Source organism: Pteronotus mesoamericanus, unplaced genomic scaffold, assembly GCF_021234165.1.
Source record: "Pteronotus mesoamericanus isolate MK-2021 breed Mesoamerican mustached bat unplaced genomic scaffold, CSHL_Meso_final contig_25, whole genome shotgun sequence".
Taxonomy (NCBI): Eukaryota; Metazoa; Chordata; class Mammalia; order Chiroptera; family Mormoopidae; genus Pteronotus; species Pteronotus mesoamericanus.
In genome coordinates, this window is record NW_026555105.1 from 36,107,197 (window position 1) to 36,128,297 (window position 21,101).

The following is a 21,101-nucleotide window of genomic DNA, read 5'->3' on the forward strand; positions in this document are numbered from 1 at the left end:
TGCTAATCAGCACAATTTAAGATATGGAGATTGATTATCCTGGATTATCCCAGCAGGACCAGTGGTCAAGTCTTTATAAAAGGGAGACAGAAGAGGAGTTGAAAGTGATGCCATGCAAGAAGCAGCTGACCCACCGTTGCTGCCTTTGAAATTAGTAGAAGTGGCCCATGAGCCCAGGAATGCAGGCAGCCTGTGGAAGGAAGAAAGGGCAAGGAAATGGACACAGCCCTACTAAAACTTTGATTTTAGACTTCTGACTTCCAGTTTGTGTTGTTTGAAGCCACTAAGTTTTGGTAATTTGTTATAGCAGCCATAGAAAACTAAAATGCTACAGAATGAAAAGATGTTTTCCCCTGGCATCTCTCAGGGGGCAGATATAAGTATGTAGTTTGTTCTGTGTCTTCCAGGAGCACTATTACAAAGTCGACTCACTTTCTTTGTTCTGCATCATGGTGCTGGGCTAATTAATGCCCCATCACTGGGTATTCATAAATAAATAAAGTGTGCTAAGAATAAGATGCTCTGACCTTTATTCCTTGTTGTGTTTTGTCACTCACAGGCTGCCTAGCTTAACATATGAATTATTCTACAGCTGCATGGTGAGGGGGATGCACAGTTACCAGCCCCCAAATATTTCTCAATATGCCACTTATGGTATCAGCACACATTTTCCTTTCTACCCTGTCAATGTGGAATTGTTCCATTGGCAATTAATGAAACAACAATAGGAGGAAAGAATTGAGAAGATGGTGCTATTGACAAACTGGTGGACCTTTGAGGAAGATTAAAAATAGATGTACTTTAGAAAGAAAGAACTGAGGAAGTGAATCTTCTCTCTTCTTTAATTTTTTAGTCTATCATCTGAATCCAAAAACCAAAGCTTTTTCAGAATTTGTGAAAAGGAGATTGTGAATTTTCAAGAATTCATTTGTGTTCTCTAGCAAGCAGCTTTTGGAATTGTTCCCCACTGAAAACTTATAAAGAAACAATACTGCAACGTTTTTCATAGCAAATAAATGGTGAATGCATCCTTCATTCTCAAGACATGCTATGCATAAAGAATGTTTAGAAGGAAACAACTTTGAGGGAATTTTTCAGTATGCCCTCTCATCCTCTTGGTCTTAATCATCCCTCTTCTAGTGGCACCTGATTCTAAGCTCTGCATCCTTTGTTGTTGCTTTGAGTAGCCCTTTCCTCGGCTTACAAGACACCGTTCAAGAGTTTCAAAATTACTCTTGCATATATTTTCATTCCTTCCTTCCACTAATCTCAAGCAGCATCAATGAGAAAAGCCATCTAATTAATGATTTCATACATGTGTGTTGGTAAGTGACAACACCTGGATGTGTTGCCTTTCCCAGAGGACTTGTTTTCCTAATCTTTTTAAATAGAGACATAATCAACCTGGATAATGAAGGCTTAAAATGAAAACTGAACTCTTCATGTCTGGAATTCAGTCAGTGTGCATGTGCCCAGGGGAGTTGATTTGGGTCACTGGAATCTCTTTTTGTTCCTCTCAAATCAAATCATTTGCACCACTAATCAAAACTCTGCCCCTGCTTCCACCCTCATGGATGAAATGGATTCCATCAACATATTATGCATCATAATTACAGACAGTAACATTTATAGTATGCATCATAGTTCCAAAGAAGAAAAGATAAATTCATGTGGTCTTCACTGTAAAGACTGTATGTTCAAGAATTTCACCATCTCCATGTTACACATCAAGGAGTTAACAAAATTCTTCTGTAAAGGGCCAGAAAGCAAATACTTTAGGCTTTGTGAGCTGTATGATCTCTGCTGAAACCACTCTACTCTGCCATTGCAGCGTGAGAGCAGCCAGAAGCAGGGTGTAAACAAATGGGCACCGCTGTGTTCAGCAAACTTGATTTACAAAAACAGGCAGTGGGTTGGATATGACAATCTCTCCTCTAGATGAATGAAAATATAATTCAGAGAACTTGAGGAACCTACCTCAGAACACACACAAATGAGAAGTAAACCAACCCAGGACCTGATCCCATTTCTTTCTGATTTCAAATCTAGTGCTTGTTGACCACAGCACAATGCATTTAGGATATGGTCTTTTTTAGCACTTGGTAGACTTATGACCTTGGATAAAATCACCTACACTTTCCACCCATCCCCTCTTTTCCCCACACACATTTGAGCAGCAGCAGCGAGGGCTGGGTTCCCATCATACCCTGTGGTCATGGAAACAGAGGGAAAGTAACTGACCCATAGGACCAAACCAAGCACACTTCATGCTGCTATAGCTCTCCTTAAAGAGGCTTGCCAGCCATAGACAACATAATTAATGAGACTTGCACTGCATATTCAGCTAGATTGACCTGTTCCTTCCAGAAGCACATTAGTGGGCCCTTCCACAAGCAAAGAATTTGGACTAGGTATCCTAGATATATCCCCACCCAGCATCTCCCTTCTGGCTCACTATCAGAACAGGACCATACACCAGTGTCATGGTGGAGGCTTTGCAAGGGGTGAAGCTTTGGGGAGCTGTGTTCCTATGCTATGCTAGAACTATTCCTTCCCAGCTGGCACCATGAGCATCTTCTCCATGGGCCCTGCTGGTTTCTCTTCACCACTCACCCCTAAGTGCCTTCCCAGAAAGGAAGGGCACTGTGGTAAGGCCACAGCTGAACTGGATAGGGGCACATCCCTCGCCCTTCCACCTCCCATCTTTCTTCCCCTCCTTCTGTCTGTCCTCCCAGGAACATTCTATGTTAAACTGAGGTCCTCTGCCCACCTGTGATGGAAAACATAGCTGTACATGTGACCCAGGTAGTCTCTCTTTGACTACATTATAATCATGTGCAAAGCTACTAATATATTAATATATTAAGATGGCTTAGTCTTGCTTTGCTTCTTTTCCACACTTACCACTCAGGAGAACTTTGAGAGGATCATGTCATTTTGACCAAGACAGCATTCAGTGGTACCTGGCATCTCTAGAAAATTGTCCTCTCAAGCATACCCCAGTCAAACATCCCTGCCTCCACATCTGGCATAGCTTCTACCATCTTTTATTATCCTTTTCCTTAATATGATCCCCTAAATCCAACTCATGATGTTGCCCCACCATCCTGGAAACAAAAACAAGAGGAAGATTAAAATCATACTGAAGTGCAACCCCAAATAAGATGCAAATGCTCCAGTTGCATGGAGGCTGCAGAAGTCATTCCGGGCAGTTGCCTCTGTGCTTCACTCCACTAAAAACATCTTTCGATCCCTCCCTAATTACACTGACTTATCTCATGGTATATCTTGTATACAGGGCTTTAGTTGATAGATAGCAATTTATTAATATCTTGTCAGTGAGACACAGTGACTGGAACTGTAGCCAGAGGCATGCAGCCATATCCTCTATCCTCAATTGATTGTCTTCATTCTTGCAAGAGGGGCAAACCTCTCTAAATGAGGGCAATCAATACAGAGCATTCAGGCATGATTGTGGCTTAATTCCCGTTCTTTGAAAAATTAAGTCCTGTGATTTGCCTATAATTGGGCTTTCCAAAAAGTCATCCCTGCCTGCCCAAAGGGGAAATTAAGTAGCCAAACTCCTTGACCATTTGTTGTCTGTTCCTTTCCTTCACTCTCCCTCCCAGCATTGACCTCCCCGAGTCATGTCTTCACTCCCCATAACTCTCATTTCTAAAACCCTGTGTGGATTTTGATAACCAAGGCCAGCAGTTGGTAACAAAGCAGATGAACTGGAACATCTGAGCTTAGGAGTGGTTTCCTTCCTCCATCATCTTCCACATCACCCCAGCAATGGCTTCTTCTGGGTACCTTGTTTCACAAGATGTGTCAGCTTATCAGTTCAAACACTGGTATATAACACAGAGACTTGGAAAGGCAAAGGCAAAAAAAGGAGTTGTGCTTTTCATGCAGGTGGGTCTTCTGCATTCAGGACACACATAGGAATGGACTTTGCCTGGTTTCTCTTGCCGAATTTACTTTGATTTGTCTTCAACTAGCTAATAGCAATAAGATGGAATCGAAGGCACTCTCGCCTGCTTTGGAATAAGACATGCCTGGCCTGGCTTGAGATGGGATGGAACAAGGGAAGGCAACAATCCACCTGCCTTTACCTTGAAATATTGTAACACTGGCCACAATTATAGTAGCAACTATAGGCACATACTGGGGATGTACTGTGAGCCAGGCGGTATGCATATATGTATTATCTCATTTGATCCTTACCAAAACCTCAATATGAAGCAGGAGCAGAGAAGCAACACAGTACAATAGTTAAGTATGCAGACTGTTCAACCAGATTACTGGGGTATTATAATAGAGTTTGCTGGGTGAGCCATAACCAAGTACCACAAGTTAGTTGGCTTAAACAACAGAAATGTATATTTCACAGTTCCGGAGGCTAGAAGTCCAACATCAAGGTGTAGATTAGGTTGGTCAGTCAGCCCTCAGTAAATGTTAGTCATCATTAGATCTCATCCCCACTTTACAGGTGAGCAGGTTAGGACTTTTAAGGGGACACAAGTCAACCCATACATTGGTAAATAAAATAGTTCTTAGTACTAAAAGTAATAGTGTGATGCAATCAATGGAATTGTAGATTCATAAACTTTAGTGTTTTCAGCAACATGTCAGTTTTGTTCCTGTGCTCACTTCAGTCCAAGAAGTTCCCTACACCCTTTGACATAGGTTTCCCTATAGCTCCCCTTTCTCCTGGACCCTCCCAGCCCAGCACAGTCAATGTTAATTAGCAGCTGTTTAACCATCAACCCAGTGAGGAAGCACTCTAGGACCTCATCCTTAGAGAGTTACATCCACTGTTCAGCCATCCCAGATACTAAAAAGTTGGCTGTGTTCTGTGCCTTAGGAAAAGGCAACATGGCTTATTGAAAAGTTCATAGCATTTAGAAGTGTTCAACCTGGGAGACTACACCATGTTTTCAACTATAGGACAATGACCTCTGAACCTCTGTTTCCTCAACTGCAATTATACCACACCACACCACAGTTTTGTTGAGAAAATTAAATGTAGTGAAATTATCTTGTTAATATAATTTTTAAAATAGTATGCTGATGTGCAGAGATAAAATCTGTTTTATCCTAGTGTGTACATTATAGATGCACAGATACATTTTTCAAATGACTGAAAAATTCTTAATTGTAGAGAGGGATAGAAGGGGAAGGGCATGGTGGGGTGGCTTAGGTAAAGTTTGTGCTGTGCACATGTGTCAAATCCATGTTTAAAAGTTTAACCAGAATTGTAGAATATTCATCTGTTCATTTTTAATAAAATAATATCCAATAACAAACACTCCTGCTTTCTTATATTTTTTACTGGTATAAATGTTTAGGTCCATGGACCAAGTTAGGGAAGTATTTTAAAATGAAATATAAAAGCTACCTGTACTTTATTTTTTTGAGAAGGTAAGAAGCTATAATTAAGTTGTATGCATGTCACTGGGACCATACCTAAGTAGTAAGGAAAGGCATCATGTGTGAGAGGTTATAATTAAAATGGAAGAGAGAATAAAATGGGCCTTTTAGTTATAATGTGAGGAAGGAATATAGACACTAGGAAATACTTCTCTGACATTTAGAGCTTTCTCACAAATATAATTTTGACTCTGAAATCTTCCCCAGAGGCCTTTAAACATAGTTTATAACCTCATCTCTCTGTTCCTGGAAGTTTTATTTATGATTTAAAAAACAATCCAAATGACCACTAAGGGGGAAATCATTGGTAAATTCTGGTATATTGTGGAATATTTAGATAACCATTAGAACTTAAAATATAAGAACTAAATAGCATCATATTAAAATTCCCATGGTTGGATAGTTAGTAAAGAAAGAATGCACAATTTTACCTTTAATATGATTAGTATTATGTAAAAATTAGATATGAATGAAAATTCAGATTGGAGAAGAACCCAGAAAAATAAAATTAACTGATGGTATTAGAGGTATCATCATGGGAAAGGGAAAAAACTACTCTCCAGTTATTTATGTGTAATAAACAAAAATATGTCTTAAAGGTATTCATCTTTCTTGAAATTGTGTAGCTGTGATCTTCACTGAGGACATGAAGATAAACTAATGTACTCAGAAAGCCCTCTGCAGTCTTATGAGTTTTAATTTTTGGAAATACAAGAAGCAAAATTGCAGACACCTAAGTTGTGCTTTTGCATTTCTGAGTTGCAAGCAGAAGCGGTGTTCACAGAGTGCCACATTCCAAAGCATCACTGGTCTCTATTAAAACATAATTTATGAAATTAAAAATTAATTTTATGGAAATGAACTTAAACAGTCTTATTATTAGAATGCACTTGGTCTAATTGAATTTAGAGTGATATTCATGTAGCTGTTTCTGTACTCTTATTTGAAAAGATGAAATCTGATATGTCTTCCTGTTTTTATGCTGCTGGGAAACAACCTATAGATCAGAGTTTTCAAACTTCCACATGATAAAGTCTTGCTTTGCAAAGATCCTACCAAAGGGAAAGTGCTACCTCAATGAATTCATTCCGGACAATGAACCCAATGAAATAGGAATCCCCCAATGCCAGCTGGTCACTGCCTCTCACTAGTGACTAGAGCAGATAAAGGCCTGGCTGTGGTACCAAAATGGGAAGATGAGATGGCCAAATTTGGGCTCTTTCCTTTCCAAGTTAAAATGGCACTCTGTTTGATTACGATATCCGCCCTTATCCATGGCTTTGCTTTCCATGGTTTCAGTTACTGGTGATCGACCTTGGTGAGAAAACAGTAATGAAAAATTCCAAAAATGACCAGTTCATAAGTTTTAAATTGCACTCCTTTCGGAGTAGATTATTGAAATCTAGCACCATCCTGCTTCAGCCTGCCCAGGATGTGAATCATCCCTTTGTCCAGCATGTCCACACAATATATGCTCTCCCTCATCCCCTCCTTAGTCAGTAGCCTTCTGTTATCAGATCGGCTGTGGAGGTACCGCAGTGCTTGTGTTCAAACAACTCCTATTTGCCCTAGCTCCAAAGCACAAGTGGTGCTGGTAATTCAGATATGCCAAAGCTGTAAAGTGCTTTTTAAAAAAAGATAAAAAGGCATATGTGTAGAGGGAAAAACATAGTACTATCTGTAGTTTCAGGCATCCACTGGGTATTTTGGAATGTGAATAAAGGGGGACTATTATATTTCCTTTCACAGTAAAGGTAGGTCTTAGGAAGGGTGTGTCTGGCTCTTTCCAGATTGAAAAGTACATTGACTTGGACATTTTAAATGTTCTACACTGAAATACACACACACACAGAGAAACACATGTATAAATGTATGTATATATTCTGTGGAAGCTGTGAGAATATGCTGCATAGACCTCTGACTCCAGATAGAATAATTGCCCAGAGACCCCAGCTGCTGCGCTCTGAAATCTATCACCATGCTGGCAGCAGGCCACGATGATCACAGCTGCTCCAGCCAGGGATTGAGCTCGGCAGGAGTGCTGAGGCAGGCCCACCCCTGGGAGACACAGGGGTCTTCTCATCACTGACTTTGGATCCCCAACAGCCTTGCCAAGTCTTTTTTAGATTAGAGGGCAGCCAAAGACACTTTTGCCCAACCTTGTACACTCTTGTTTATGGGGCCAGATTTGCAACACAATTTTTTGCATCTTTTTTCCTAATAAACTCGGCATGTTTAATCTCACCTTGGCATCTGCCTCTCAGAAGACGTATATATATCATGCACATAACATAAATACACACACATATATTCACATATATACATATTTGAATAATAATTTATCTCCCTTTGATGGACACTACTTGTGTCCAGACTTTGCCATTATAAAAAATATCCATTTATCCCATTTTAAATACTTTTTGCTCTTTCGTCAGGAAATTTTTTAAAAAACCATGCCACAGTGAATGTCTCTTGCTAGAATACCTCCAAATGCCACACCTACCACTTCTTTTCTACATGTATTGCATTTTGCATAGGGTTTAGAGTTTTTCTGGCAAATGAGCCCCAGGTTTTCTGTGTGAGTGTGTAAACAAGGAAGTGAGAAGCTACCTCCCCAGTGTTCTTCCATATTCCAGGGAAGTGGGAAAGGAAGGGTTTGAGCCACAGCAGTGACTCTCCATTCTTCCTTGCCCACCACCACACTTGACTTGGATCCTCTTGTCCCATGTCAGAGTTCTTGATTGTAAGCAACAGGAATTGATTAGGTATCACTTAAGCAAAAGAGAATTTGTTGGAAAGGTATAGGGAAGTCACAATCTATGGGAGGCTGAAGGATTGGTCTTGAGGAAGCCCCAGGGTTGGTCTATAGGATTCAGATGCTGGAAGAGAAATACTCCTTGAGGCACCTTTGAGGCAGAGGGAGCCTTCAGTTTCTTCACAGCAAGGGAGCTGCCTGAAATTTCACTCCCACTAACGCAGAACTCAATGGGCTCAAGGTAATCCCCAAAATACACAGGGAAGATTTGGAAAAGGGAAAAATAAATGTTGGACAGCAAAATATAATTTTATTTTTTTATTTATTTTTTATTTTTTCAAATACATTTGTCTCTGCCTACCCCCCACCACTTCCCCCCGCATCCCTCCACCCTCTCCCTCCCTCAATCCTTCCCCATTTTGGCTTTGTCCATGAGTCCTTGTTATATGTTCCTTGACTTGCCCCTTCCCTTCCTTTTCCCCAACCCCACCCTGCTCCTTCCCTCTTGTCTCTGTTAATTTCTTTTCCTTTCAGTGTTGCTCCTTTTATTTTCCTTGCATCTTTGTATTGTTGGTTAGGTTCCACTTATAGGTGAGATAATATGGTATTTGTCTTCCACCCCCTTGCTTATTTCGCTTAGCATAATGCTCTCCAGTTCCATCCATGCTGTCACGAAGTTTAGTAGTTCTTTTCTTCTTTCTGCTGCGTAGTATTCCATTGTGTAAATATACCATAGTTTTTGATCCAATCATCTACTGATGGGCATTTAGGCTGCTTCCAACACTTGGCTATTGTAAATTGTGCTGCCATGAACATTGGGGTGCATAGGTTCTTTTGTATTGGTATTCTTAGGGTATAGTCCCAGCAGGGGAATCGCTGGATCAAAAGGCAGTTCCATTTTCAGCTTTTTGAGGAAATTCCACACTGCTTTCCACAGTGGCTGCACCAGTCTGCATTCCCACCAACAGTGGACTAGGGTTCCCTTTCCTCCACAGCCTCGCCAGCACCTGTTGTTTGTTGATCTGTTTATGATGGCTATTCTGACCGGTGTGAGGTGGAACCTCATGGTGGTTTTGATCTGCATTTCTCTGATGGCTAGTGACGCCGAGCATCCTTTCAAATTCCTCTGGGCCCTCTGTATCTCCTCCTTGGAAAACCGTCTGCCCAGGTCCTTTGCCCATTTTTTTGATTGGATCGTTTGTCTTCTTGGAGTGGAGTCGAGAGAGTTCTTTATATAGTTTGGAGATCAAACCTCTATCTGATGTATCATTAGCAAATATATTTTCCCATATGGTTGGCTCCCTTTTCATTTTGCTGATGTTTTCTTTAGCCATGCAGAAGCTTCTAATTTTGATGAGGTCCCACTTGTTTATTCTTTCCTTTATGTCCCTTGCTTTAGGAGACATAACAGTGAAAAAATTGCTGCGTGGGATATCTGAGAGTTTCCTGCCAATGTTCTCCTCGAGGACTTTGATGGTGTTGCGACTTATATTTAAGTCTTTTATCCATCTTGAGTTTGTTTTTGTGTATGGTGTCAGCTGATGATCCAATTTTAATTTTTTGCATGTAGTCATCCAGCTCTCCCAACACCATTTGTTGAAGAGGCTATTACTGTTCCATTTTATGCTTCTGCCCCCTTTGTCAAATATTAGATGCCCATAGAGACCTGGGCTTATTTCGGGCCTTTCTATTCTGTTCCACTGGTCTATGGGTCTGTTCTTGTGCCAGTAACAGACTGTTTTGAGTATAGTGGCTTTGTAGTAGAGTTTGATGTCCGGTATTGTGATCCCTCCTACTTTGTTTTTCTTTCTCAAAATTACTGCGGCTATTCAGGGTCATTTATGGTTCCATATAAATTTTGGAAATGTCTGTTCTATTTCTGTGAAATATGTCATTGGTGTCTTACTAGGGATTGCGTTGAATCTATAAATTGCTTTGGGTAGTATGGACATTTTGATGATATGAATTCTGCCAATCATTGAGCATGATATACGCTTCCATTTATTTGTGTCTTCTTTAATTTCTTTTTTTCAATGTTGTATAGTTTTCCGCATACAGGTCTTTTACCTTCTTGGTTAAATTTATTCCTCGGTACTTTATTTTTCTTCTTGCTATATCGAATGGTATTTTTTTCTGATTTCTTCTTCTTCTATTGCATTGCTGGTGTACAAAAACGCCTTTGATTTCTGAATGTTGACTTTGTATCTTGCTGTTTTGCCAAATTCACTTATTAGGTTGAGGAGTTTTTTGGTAGAGTCTACATGGTTCTCTATGTACACTATCATGTCATCTGCAAACAATGATAGCTTTACTTCCTTCTTTCCTATTTGGATGCCTTTTATCTCTTTCTCCTGTCTGACAGCTGTGGCTAGGACTTCCAATACGATGTTGAAAAGAAGCGGTGAAAGTGGACATCCTTGTCGTGTTCCCAATCTTAGTGGGAAAACTTTCAGTTTTTGCCTGTAGAGTATGATATTGGCTGTAGGTTTTTCATATATGGCCTTTATTACGTTGAGGAATGCCCCATTTATTCCCATTTTGCTGAGTGTTTTGATCATAAATGGGTGCTGTACCTTCTCAAATGCTTTTTCTGCGTCCATTGAGATGATCATGTGGTTTTTGTCTTTTCTTTTATTTATGTGATGTGTCACATTTACTGATTTGCGTATATTGAACCATCCCTGCATCCCTGGGATGAATCCCACTTGATCGTGGTGGATGATCTTTTTAATGTATTGCTGGATGCGGTTTGCCAATATTTTGTGGAGGATCTTAGCATCTATGTTCTTCAGCGAAATTGGCCTGTAGTTTTCTTTCTTTGTAGGGTCTTTATCTGGTTTTGGGATCAGGGTGATGCTGGCCTCATAGAAGGAGTCTGGGAGTCTTCCCTCCTCTTGGATTTTTTGGAATAGTCTGAGAAGGACAGGGGTTAGCTCTTCCTTAAATGTTTTGTAAAATTCTCCTGTGAAACCGTCTGGCCCTGGGCTTTTGTGTGCCGGGAGTTTCTTGATTACTGCTTCAATTTCCCCAGCTGTTATGGGTCTATTCAAGCTTTCTGTTTCTTCCTCCTTCAGTGTTGGAAGATTAAACTTTTCTGAAAATTTGTCCATTTCATCAAGATTTTCAAATTTCTTGGCATATAATTGTTCATAGTAGTTTCTGACAATCCTTTGTATTTCTGTGGTATCACTTGTCGTTTCTCCTCTTTCATTTCTGATATTATTTATTTGGGTCCTCTCCCTTTTTTTATTCATGAGTCTGCTAAAGGCTTGTCAATTTTATTTATCTTTTCAAAGTACCAGCTTCTGGGTTGGTTGATCCTCTGAATTGTTCTTTTTGTCTCTATGTCATTCAGTTCTGCTCCAATCTTGACTATTTCCTTCCTTCTACTTGCTCTGGGATTTATTTGTTCTCGATTCTCCAGTTCTTGAAGTTGTAGTGTTAGGTCTTTTATTTGAAATGTTTCTATCTTTTTTAGGTAGGCCTATATTGCTATGAACTTCCCTCTCAGGACTGCCTTTGCTGTGTCCCATAGGTTTTGGACTATTGTTTGTTCATTTTCATTTGTTTCCAGAAATGTTTTGATTTCTTTTCTTATCTCATTATAGACCCATTCATTGTTCAATAGTCTACTGTTCAGTCTCCATGAGTTTGCAAGTTTTTGAAGTTTCTCTTGGAGGTTGATTTCCAGCTTCAAGCCCTGTGGTCCAAGAAAAAGTTTCGTATTATTTCAAATTTCCTGAAATTGCTGAGGCTTGCTTTGTGTCCTGTGATGTGGTCTATCTTTGAAAAACTGCCATGAGCATTTGAAAAGAAAGTGTATTTTTCTTCTTTGGGATGTAAGGTTCTATATATGTCAGTTAAGTGTCTTTGGTCCAGTGTGTCATTCAGAGCCACAATATGTTTATTAATGTTATTTTTTAAGATCTGTCCATATTTTACAGTGGAGTGTTGAAATCCCCGACTATCAGTGTGTTGCTGTCTATATCTTTTTTGAAGTCATCCAACAATTTCCTTATAAACTTGGGGGCTCCTATATTGGGAGCATATAAGTTTACAATGTTGATGTCTTCTAGATAAATTCTTCCTTTAAGTATTATAAAGTGCCCCTCTGGGTCTCTTCTTATAGCCTATGTTTTGAAATCTACTTTGTCTGATACAAGTATAGCAACCCCGGCCTTTTTCTCTTGCCCATTTGCTTGCAATATATTTCTCCATCCCTTTACTTTCAATCTGTGTAGGTCTTTTGCTCTGAGGTGGGTCTCTTGTAGGCAGCATATGTGTGGGTCATGTTTTCTTATCCATTCAGCTACCCTGTGTCTTTTGATTGAGGCATTTAGTCCATTCACATTGAGAGATATTACTGATAGAAACTTACTCATCTTTTCTCTTTGTACCTGTGTTCCTCTCTCTCTCATTCTTTTCCTTCATCTGCTTAAACCAGTCCCCTTAGCATATCTTGGAGTGCTGGTTTGGTAGATATGTATTCTTTTAGCCTTCTTTTGTCTGGGAAACTCCCTATTTCCCCTTCTATTTTAATTGAGAGCTTTGCTGGGTAGAGCAGCCTTGGCTGTAGGCCCTTGGAATATTTGTTGCCATTGCCTTCTGGCTTGTAGTGTTTCTGTTGAGAAGTCAGCTCCTAGGCCTATCGGGGCCTCCTTGTATGTTACTTTCTCCTTCTCCCTTGCTGCCTGGAGGATTCTCTCTTTGTCTTTGATAGTCACCATTTTAATCATGATGTGTCTTGGAGTGGGCCTCCTTGGGTCCCTCTTGAATGAGGCCCTCTGTCCTTCCTGGATCCATGAGACCTTTTCTCTCCTCAAATTAAGGAAATTTTCCATCATTACTCTTTCGAGGAGGTTCTCTATCTCTTGCTCCTCTTCTTCTCCTTCTGGTATCCCTATTATGTGGATATTATTGCGTTTCAGGTTGTCCTGCATTTCCCTAAATGCCTCTTCATTCTTTTGGAGTCTTTTTTCCATTTCTTGTTCTTTCTGGGAGCTTTTTTCTACCTTATCCTCCATCTCACTGATTCGATCCCCAGCTTCATGCAGCCTGCTTTGGATTCCTTCTACTGTGTTCTTCAATTCAGAAATGGTATTCTTCATATCCTCTTGTGTCTTCTTGATAGTTTCTATGTCTTTTCATAGGTTGATATAATTTTCTGTAAGATCCTGATAGTTTCTCTGCAGTTTCTCATAGTTCTCTTTGAGCTGGCTGAGCTGATTGAGCTTCCTTAGAACCATTGTTTTGAATTCAATATCTGATAGTTCCCTTACCTCTATTTCATTTCGCTCTCTCTGTGGGGAGTCCGCTTTTCCATTGATTTGGGGGGAGCTATTTTTTTTCCCATTTTTGTGAGAGTCTGTTAAGTAATTTGCTTATTTATTTATTTTTGCTTCTGCTTCAATTGATATGTCTAGATTTCCTGACTTTGTGGATTAAACTTCTGTGGTAGTAGGTGGGTCTTTTTATTTATTTATTTATTTTTTCCTTTACTTTTCTTTCTGGGCCTGTCTCTGATGATGTCAGTTGTTGACCCTGTATGAGCTGGGTCGTTTGTTTGAGCCTTCCAGAGTCTACTGTCTGTGTCTGACTCCCGCTTGGGGCAGCGTGTGACCCCTTCGGTCAGGGATGGACTCTTTTTTGGGATCACTCTACACTCTCACGCCGACTCTTTGAGCGTACTTGCCGGCGCAGCAGGATCCCCTCCTACCTGGGCTCACACGTGCTTGCCCCAGACCCAGGGGCTGATTCGCGACCTCGCCAACTCGTCTGGCCCCCTTGGCCGACGAGCTCCCCGGCACTGGTCAGTTTAGGGTCTTCTATTGTGTGTTTCCCCTGCTTTTGGCTCTTTGGGTGTATTTCTTGCCCTCGCCATATGGATACTATGGAAATGGGACGAAGTCAGCTCCAGGACTCTCCGGTTAAACCTGTCTCTGGTCTCTCCTCCAGGGACTCTGGGCAGCTCTGTGACCCCTTCGGCCGGGATCTACTAATTCTGTGAGCCACTCCACAATCGCGGGCCTGTCGGGTCAATTTATGCCTGCTCTAACTGCTTTGTGCACTCCCTCGCAGACCATATCGGTGCCAATCTGTGGGAGGCCTTGCCGGCCGGTGCAAGTGTTTGCCAGCCCATGCGGGTCACACACACGCTCACCAACCCTCGCCAGCCACTCGGAGCAAGTGTGTGCACCTGCACTGGGTAGTTTTGGGGTGTCTATGTGTTCTTTTCGGCTTTTGGCTCTTTGGGGGTGTGGCCTCTTCCCGCACAATGGAGACTACAGCAAGGAGAAGGAGTCGGGACTCCCCAGTTCCTCATCCCATTCTTTCCCCAACGTCTCTGTCTCCAGTCTCTCTTCAAGGCTCTCCCAGCCAGTCTGCACACAGCCCCGCAGCTCACACGAACAAGCTGTGTGCAGAGTGCACAAAAGGCAGGTTAATTGATTCCCTTATGCCTGAGCGAGATGGTAGCTGCAGAGTGGGAGGTGCGTTATCACCGGGGCTCCACCGGCCTCTGTCTCAGTTCTCTTCACAAAGTTTTCCTCACCGGTCTTTTCCCAGGCACCAGCCCACCCTGCTGCCGCCTCTACTCAGCGATCAAGGAGGGTGGCTGCCACTCCAATTTTTGCGTTGGCCCTTTAAATGTCTCTTTGCATCCCCAGCCACCTGTCTCTGGCAGAGGGCGCCCCTAAGCATTTCGGGGTTCTGTTTTGTCTGTATTTTCTTGGTTTTAGCTGCTGTAGTTTAGGGGTCCCTGTTTATGATTCAGACCCCATTCTTCTCGGGGGAAGCTAACTGGCCGTTTCAATGTCCCTCTAGTGCTAGTGCCCATGGGCACCCAGGCCACCCTGTCGAGCCTCCACTGCACTTCTCACCCATTCGGATGTGTGAGAGTTGAATCCACTGTCTGGGCTCCAAGGCTCCTCTCCCACTATCGTTCCATTGTTTTCCAGGTGATTACTCCACTATTTAGTCTCAATTCCAGTTTGGTCTTGGGAGGAGGAGGTCAGCGTGACTCCCTTTCACTCCTCTGCCATCTTAATCCTCTCTCCAAAATATAATTTTAAAAAGCAGTAAGTATTCAGCATACCCGTTTTTATACATTTGCATAGTCCTTGAGTTTGTAGACTTCAGAGACTGGCCTCAGCTATCGAGTAATAAATTAGTTTTTGCCCAAGTGAAAGAAAATGTTCTGATTGAGACACAGCCTAGCTGTTGCCAGGAGCCTGATTGAATTAACTCAGCTCCTAAGTTTTCTTTCCATCCAAGGGCTTAGGGTTCTGTTTTACTGTCCAAAAATGAAGCGTTAATGCAAGAACAGCAGCACTATCCATCAATTTCAAAGATCCCTCACTTACCTCCTAGAGCTTTGCTATGGACTTACTGGCTCTCCACGCAGGTTTTTTGTTTGTTTGTTTTTGGTTTTGGTGGGTTCCCAAATGTGATAGCACAGTACTGTCAACAAATAGAAAGGCTGGGAAGGCTTCCAGGAAAAGGATCTATAAGGTTTAATTCTTTTCCTCCCTGAATCCATAGCACTCTCTCTTTCTTCAGAGAAGCATTCCCTTGCTTTGTTTTATTTTACATAATGACCCTACTGCCCTATCTTCCTTGAGAGTGCTTTTCCCTATCTAATTCTTAGTCTAAGGAAATTCACTTAGAGCCATTACCAAGCCTGTTTGCTTACTGCAAGAAGTAAATGCTCTTGAAAAATAATCATAAGTGTATATGAGGTACACTTGGCTTCAGCTGAGGAAAAAAGAACACCTTATATATAAATGGAACTTGAATTCATGGAAATGAATTTCAAAAGAAGGATGTTTAGGTTGATATTCAGGTAATATGTCAGTATTGTCATTTCAGGTAAAGATGGCCTTGCAACAAGAAGGATTCCACCGAAAAAAGCGAGGGTATAGAGATATCAATGAGATCGACATCAACATGAATGATCCTCTATTTACAAAGCAGTGGTATCTGGTAAGTGTCTCTCTATTATTCCTAATATTTCTCATTTTGAGACTAGGAATAAAAGATACATTTCTATTTCCTCATTATTCTTTGGGACATAGGCCAGCATCCGACTCAGTGAACCACTCTGTCCCCTCTGATACATATTGATTTTCTGTCACCACCCAAGCATCTTGTTCTCTAATCTGCTTTCCTCTGAACTGCTAAGTAGCCAGGGTCTCCTGGGGTCAAAGCAACTACCAACAGCAGATCAGATTCTTCCAGGCTCTGAAAAAGGGCACCAGTGTATGAGTGAAGACTTGCAAAAACATGTAAAAGTAAAGTCAAAAGTCTGGGAAGAGGTATCTGGTCTCAACAGTCTAAGCAATGGCAGGACATGATGAAACCACAGGCATAAGGGAAAGATTCAGGGGAAACAAGCAAGAGACCTAGAAGACTAAAGTAACAAAAGTAGCATCTATCAGTGTTTCCCAAATTAATGGCAGGAAATCAGTTCAATGGGGCTTAATTGATGCAAGATTCAAGACAGGGAAACCCAGTCTGCCTGGTGAAATGAATATTTTCTGGCTCATCCAGAGTCCATCCATTTGGATAAGTTATGTTTAAAAGCTATTCAAGGACTCCAAACAAACCAAATTGCAGGGCATGTTGAGAGAAAAGGAGTGACTAATTTACAAACTGAGTAAGCTTTATTTAGGATTAAAAGATGTTGAGCAAGAGAGAAAATAACCCTGTGGACTGTTACATGATAGGAATGCATCACAACACCCCCGTTGAGCTTCAGAACTTGACTATGCCTTATGCTTTTCAGAATGAAATTGTAAATATCCTGTCCAGGTAACTAAATAAGCTTATGTGTACAGCCAGCTCCTCATATTCACAGGTTCTGCATCCACAAATTTAACCAACTGGGGATTGAAAATATTCTAAAAAAATCCCAGGAATTTCCAAAAAGCAAAACTTGAATTTGTCACATGCAGAGCACTATACTGAATCCACACAATGATGTGATTTGTAGGCATATCTTGCTGTCACTTATATGCAAAACATTAGTTATATACAAATACTACACCATTTTTTATGAGAGACTTGAGCATCCATGGATTTTGGTATCAATCCTCCTCAGATGCAGAAGGATGAATGTATCTCTCAGGACAGGCTAGGTGTCTTCCAATAGCAACCCTCAAATCACAGTGGCTTAATGAAATCAAAATTTGTCATTCATGCTATGCATCCAATGTTTCATAATCCCTCAGGAGCTCAGGCTGACCAAGCTCCACCTCTACTCCATCTTGATCTCTGCTTTCATGAGCACATCAAGGAAAGGAAGGGGCAAAGTGCACACTACCTCTTAAAGCTTCTGCATAAACATGATAAACAGCACATGAGCTCATATTCCTTTGGCCAAAACCAGTCACATGGTCATTCTCACTTCCAAGGGAATGAAGAGGTATAAACTTAACATATGCCTGAAAGAAAAAGAGTGGCCTTTTTAAAAAGTCTACAACCAAGGATATGTTTTTATTGATTTTTTAGAGAGAGAGAGAGAGAAACGTCATCAATGTGAGAGTGAAACATTGATTGGTTGCCTTGCCCTCACAGGGGATCAAATCCACAACCTAAGTATGTGCCCTAATCAGGAATCAAACTCACAACCTTTTGGTGTATGAGATGATGCTCCAACCACCTGAGCAACACTTCCAGGGAAAGAGTGGCCATTTTTATAAAGAACACTAATGACAGTCACATAATGTTTCAGCAATACCATAACAGCCAATTGGTCACTGTGGGCTTTTGCCAGTAAAAACTCTGTTGTCACTACTTTTTTTTATGATTCATCTTTGAGAAAAATCTGCACAGAACAAAGATTCATGAAAAAAGGATAATGAGCCATTTATTTGGGATTTTTTCCTTGTTTTCCTTTATTTCATCTTTGGATTTTTTTTAGAGGGGGAGGATTTATTATATATAATGAATGCATAACATTAGAATAGGCTAACATATACTCATATATTCTAATTATATACATCTATATACATATATATATCATCAGAATATGCACTAAAGTTGAGTCATCTATCTTTGATTCAGTTTAAGAAATATTTTTAAGCAAGATTGGTATTGTAGTACTGAAATCACAAACATAAAGAGAACATCTCTCTCTTGCAAATGATATTGTATGTAGTAAGGAAATCATATTAAATAAGAATAATCCAAAACAATATGTGCTAAATTAAAAACATGAGGTATAAGTTAGCACTTAATTCTATGTTGGGGAGGGTTTCTTACAATGGCAGCTCTAAGGGGTTTAAAGATCATAATCTGGTCATAAAATATGGGAGGATTGAAACTGTGCATACTTATAAAAAATATAAAACATCAATAATGTATTTCAAAAATTGGAGGGAGAAGGCTAGAAGAGGTGGGTAGAAAATATACAAAAGTATGGTTCATGGAGGATGTGGCTTTTGAGCAGGCCCGGGAATATCAGATGGCTGCAGAGCAAGCCAAGCAAACATTTACAAATGTGCTTTACTATACCAAATTAGTAAGATTCTCTGCTTTGGAATTCTTGTACCAGATCAATACTGGACAAGCTGATGGCACTCCTGGCCTTGATTTGAATGTGGCAGAAGCCTGGGAGCTGGGATATACAGGGAAAGGTGTTACCATTGGAATTATGGATGATGGTAAGTATTTTGATCCCTTTATATCATTTGGAAGCAAGTGTGTCTTTGCATGACTTCAGAATAGAAGAGTCATTATTTTGAAGGCAGAATAGCCAGGTGCTGGGCCTGATCACCATCTATTTTGCAGCCAAACTCTTATCTTCCTCCAAACCCATGGTTCTCAAATTTGAGGATACTCTCAACAAATATGTATTGCATTAACAAATCCAAAAAACTAAAAAAATAAACAAATGAAACCCGATCGTCACTCAACATTCTTATTAAGCCACTGCTTAAATCTTACTTTAAAATATCTCCTAAACCTCTTTGTATGTACCATCTATTTTTCTAGATCCACACTGTCCAATATAGTAGCCACTAGCCTAATGTGGCTTTTTACATTTAAACTTTAATTAATAAAGCTAAATAAAATTAAAAATTCAATTCCTAGCTTCAATTCAAGTTCTCAATAACTATGTGGGTCTAACAGCTGCTGAAATTCAAACCAACTTCATTTTTGTCATCACAGAAATTTCTATTAGACGATGTGGCTCTAGATCCATGAAATAGCTTTTAGACAGCAGGATTGGGGTTTGGAGGATTTTTGACTTTATTGTTACTTTCAGAATGACCCCCATAAAGCAGACTTTGATAACATTTTATGATGCACACTCCCTATAACATATTATCCCTTCTGAAGATCCTCAAAGAACACTATGTTCTCCAAAGCAAGCCTTTGAAGCAGAATTGATGAGAAAGCAAGGGGAGCCAGAGTGATTAAAATTGCTGCTGCTCTCTTTGTGGGGGCTCATTAAATAGCAACATAAAAACAATGCCTCACTGTTTTCTAGTGTGTTCAACGTTTTGAAGTGGATGTAAAAGCTTCCTCCAGTGGCCAAGGGCTTTCACAAGAAAAAAAGGAACTCTGTACAATAGTGTGTGTGCACCTTCTCAGAAGCTTATAATAGTCTCTTCCTTCCTAATGGGGAGAAACCAAAATGGCAGAGGCCAGCTCACCCAGGAGAAAGATGCACCTATGTCTGGGGGAAACCTTCCTAGGGCATATTGTAATGACCATTTTGCACAGCATATCTACTGTATATCCCCTGCTAGGTATCAGGAAAGCACCCTGAAAGTGTCATTACAATGACAACAGATTGTCAAACTACTCTTATGAAACTTCCCACAGCCCTGTGATGCCTGCCTCGTGGCTCTTTAACTGTAGTCCCCTTGCCCAAGCATCCATCATCCCTTCTGAAGATAGCAAAGATGACTCCTGACTCTGCTCAATGTTTCCTGGCATGAGAGGCCAAGTCCCTCAGAAAGTTTTGACAGAATACATTTGATGTTATTTCTTCTGCTCATTAATGGCCTTTCAGATTCCAAAAAAAGCAAATTCTCTGCTTCCCAATTAAAACTCTTAACTTCTCCATTGTTCTGGTTATCTACTAATGCAGAAAAAACCACCCCAAAATTAAGTGGCTTTAAACAACCACCATATTGTTCTCTCTCACACTTCTGTGGGTTGACCTGGCTCAGCTGGACAATTCTGCTGCTGGCCTTTCTGGAGTCTTTAGTGCAGTTGGTGTCAGCAGATGGCGGAGAATAGATTCAACTGGAGGCTCCTTCCCACTCCATGCACTCTCAGGGCCTCTCTGCTCCACATGGTCTCTCCAGCAAGGTAGCTGTATTTTTTTATAAATGGCACAGGGGTTCCAAAAACAGGGATTCTAAGAAGCAGAAGCTGCCAATCTTTTTAAAGTCTGGGCCTGATACAGGCAAGCATCACTCTACCACATCTGTTGGATCAACAGTCTCAGGGCCAAATTTCAGGGGAATTTCTGACTCCTGGTGCAGAGAGAGAAAAAGATTTGTGGCAATCTTTAATTCAGTGTGACACCTGGGGAAAAGAAAAAGACTGCCAAGCCATTCTCCATATCCACTGGCTAAGAGCAAAATGAACACATTTGTGGGATGCATGGACTCCCATACAACAAAGACAAGTCCAGATGCTCCCCAGCCTCTCATCATGTCTCTCAGTTGGGCATCTCTCTGCCCCAACATCTAGAAGGGAAGAAATGAAGGTGAGCTGGGGGCATCAGAGCTGTATTTTCTCTCTTAACTGCCTGGATATGTGGATATCATGGCATCATTTCCCAGATATACTCTCAGCAAGATATCAATGCAAAACAAGATTAAAGCCAGACACAGATGCTGACCCTGACACCTAAGAGAAAAGTAATGTAATATTTTATAAAGCATTGACTTTTCAT

The 21,101-nt window shown here is 40.8% G+C and overlaps 1 protein-coding gene across 1 annotated transcript in view; it reads left to right on the top strand.

The window, feature by feature from the left end:
- Nucleotides 1-21,101, top strand: part of PCSK2 (proprotein convertase subtilisin/kexin type 2) — a 360,494-nt gene that overhangs the window by 191,538 nt on the left and 147,855 nt on the right. Inside the window, exons 3-4 of the mRNA XM_054574083.1 lie at nt 16,055-16,168; nt 18,741-18,849. Of these exons, the coding sequence (XP_054430058.1) occupies nt 16,055-16,168; nt 18,741-18,849 (223 nt within the window). The remainder of the gene's footprint in view (nt 1-16,054; nt 16,169-18,740; nt 18,850-21,101) is intronic.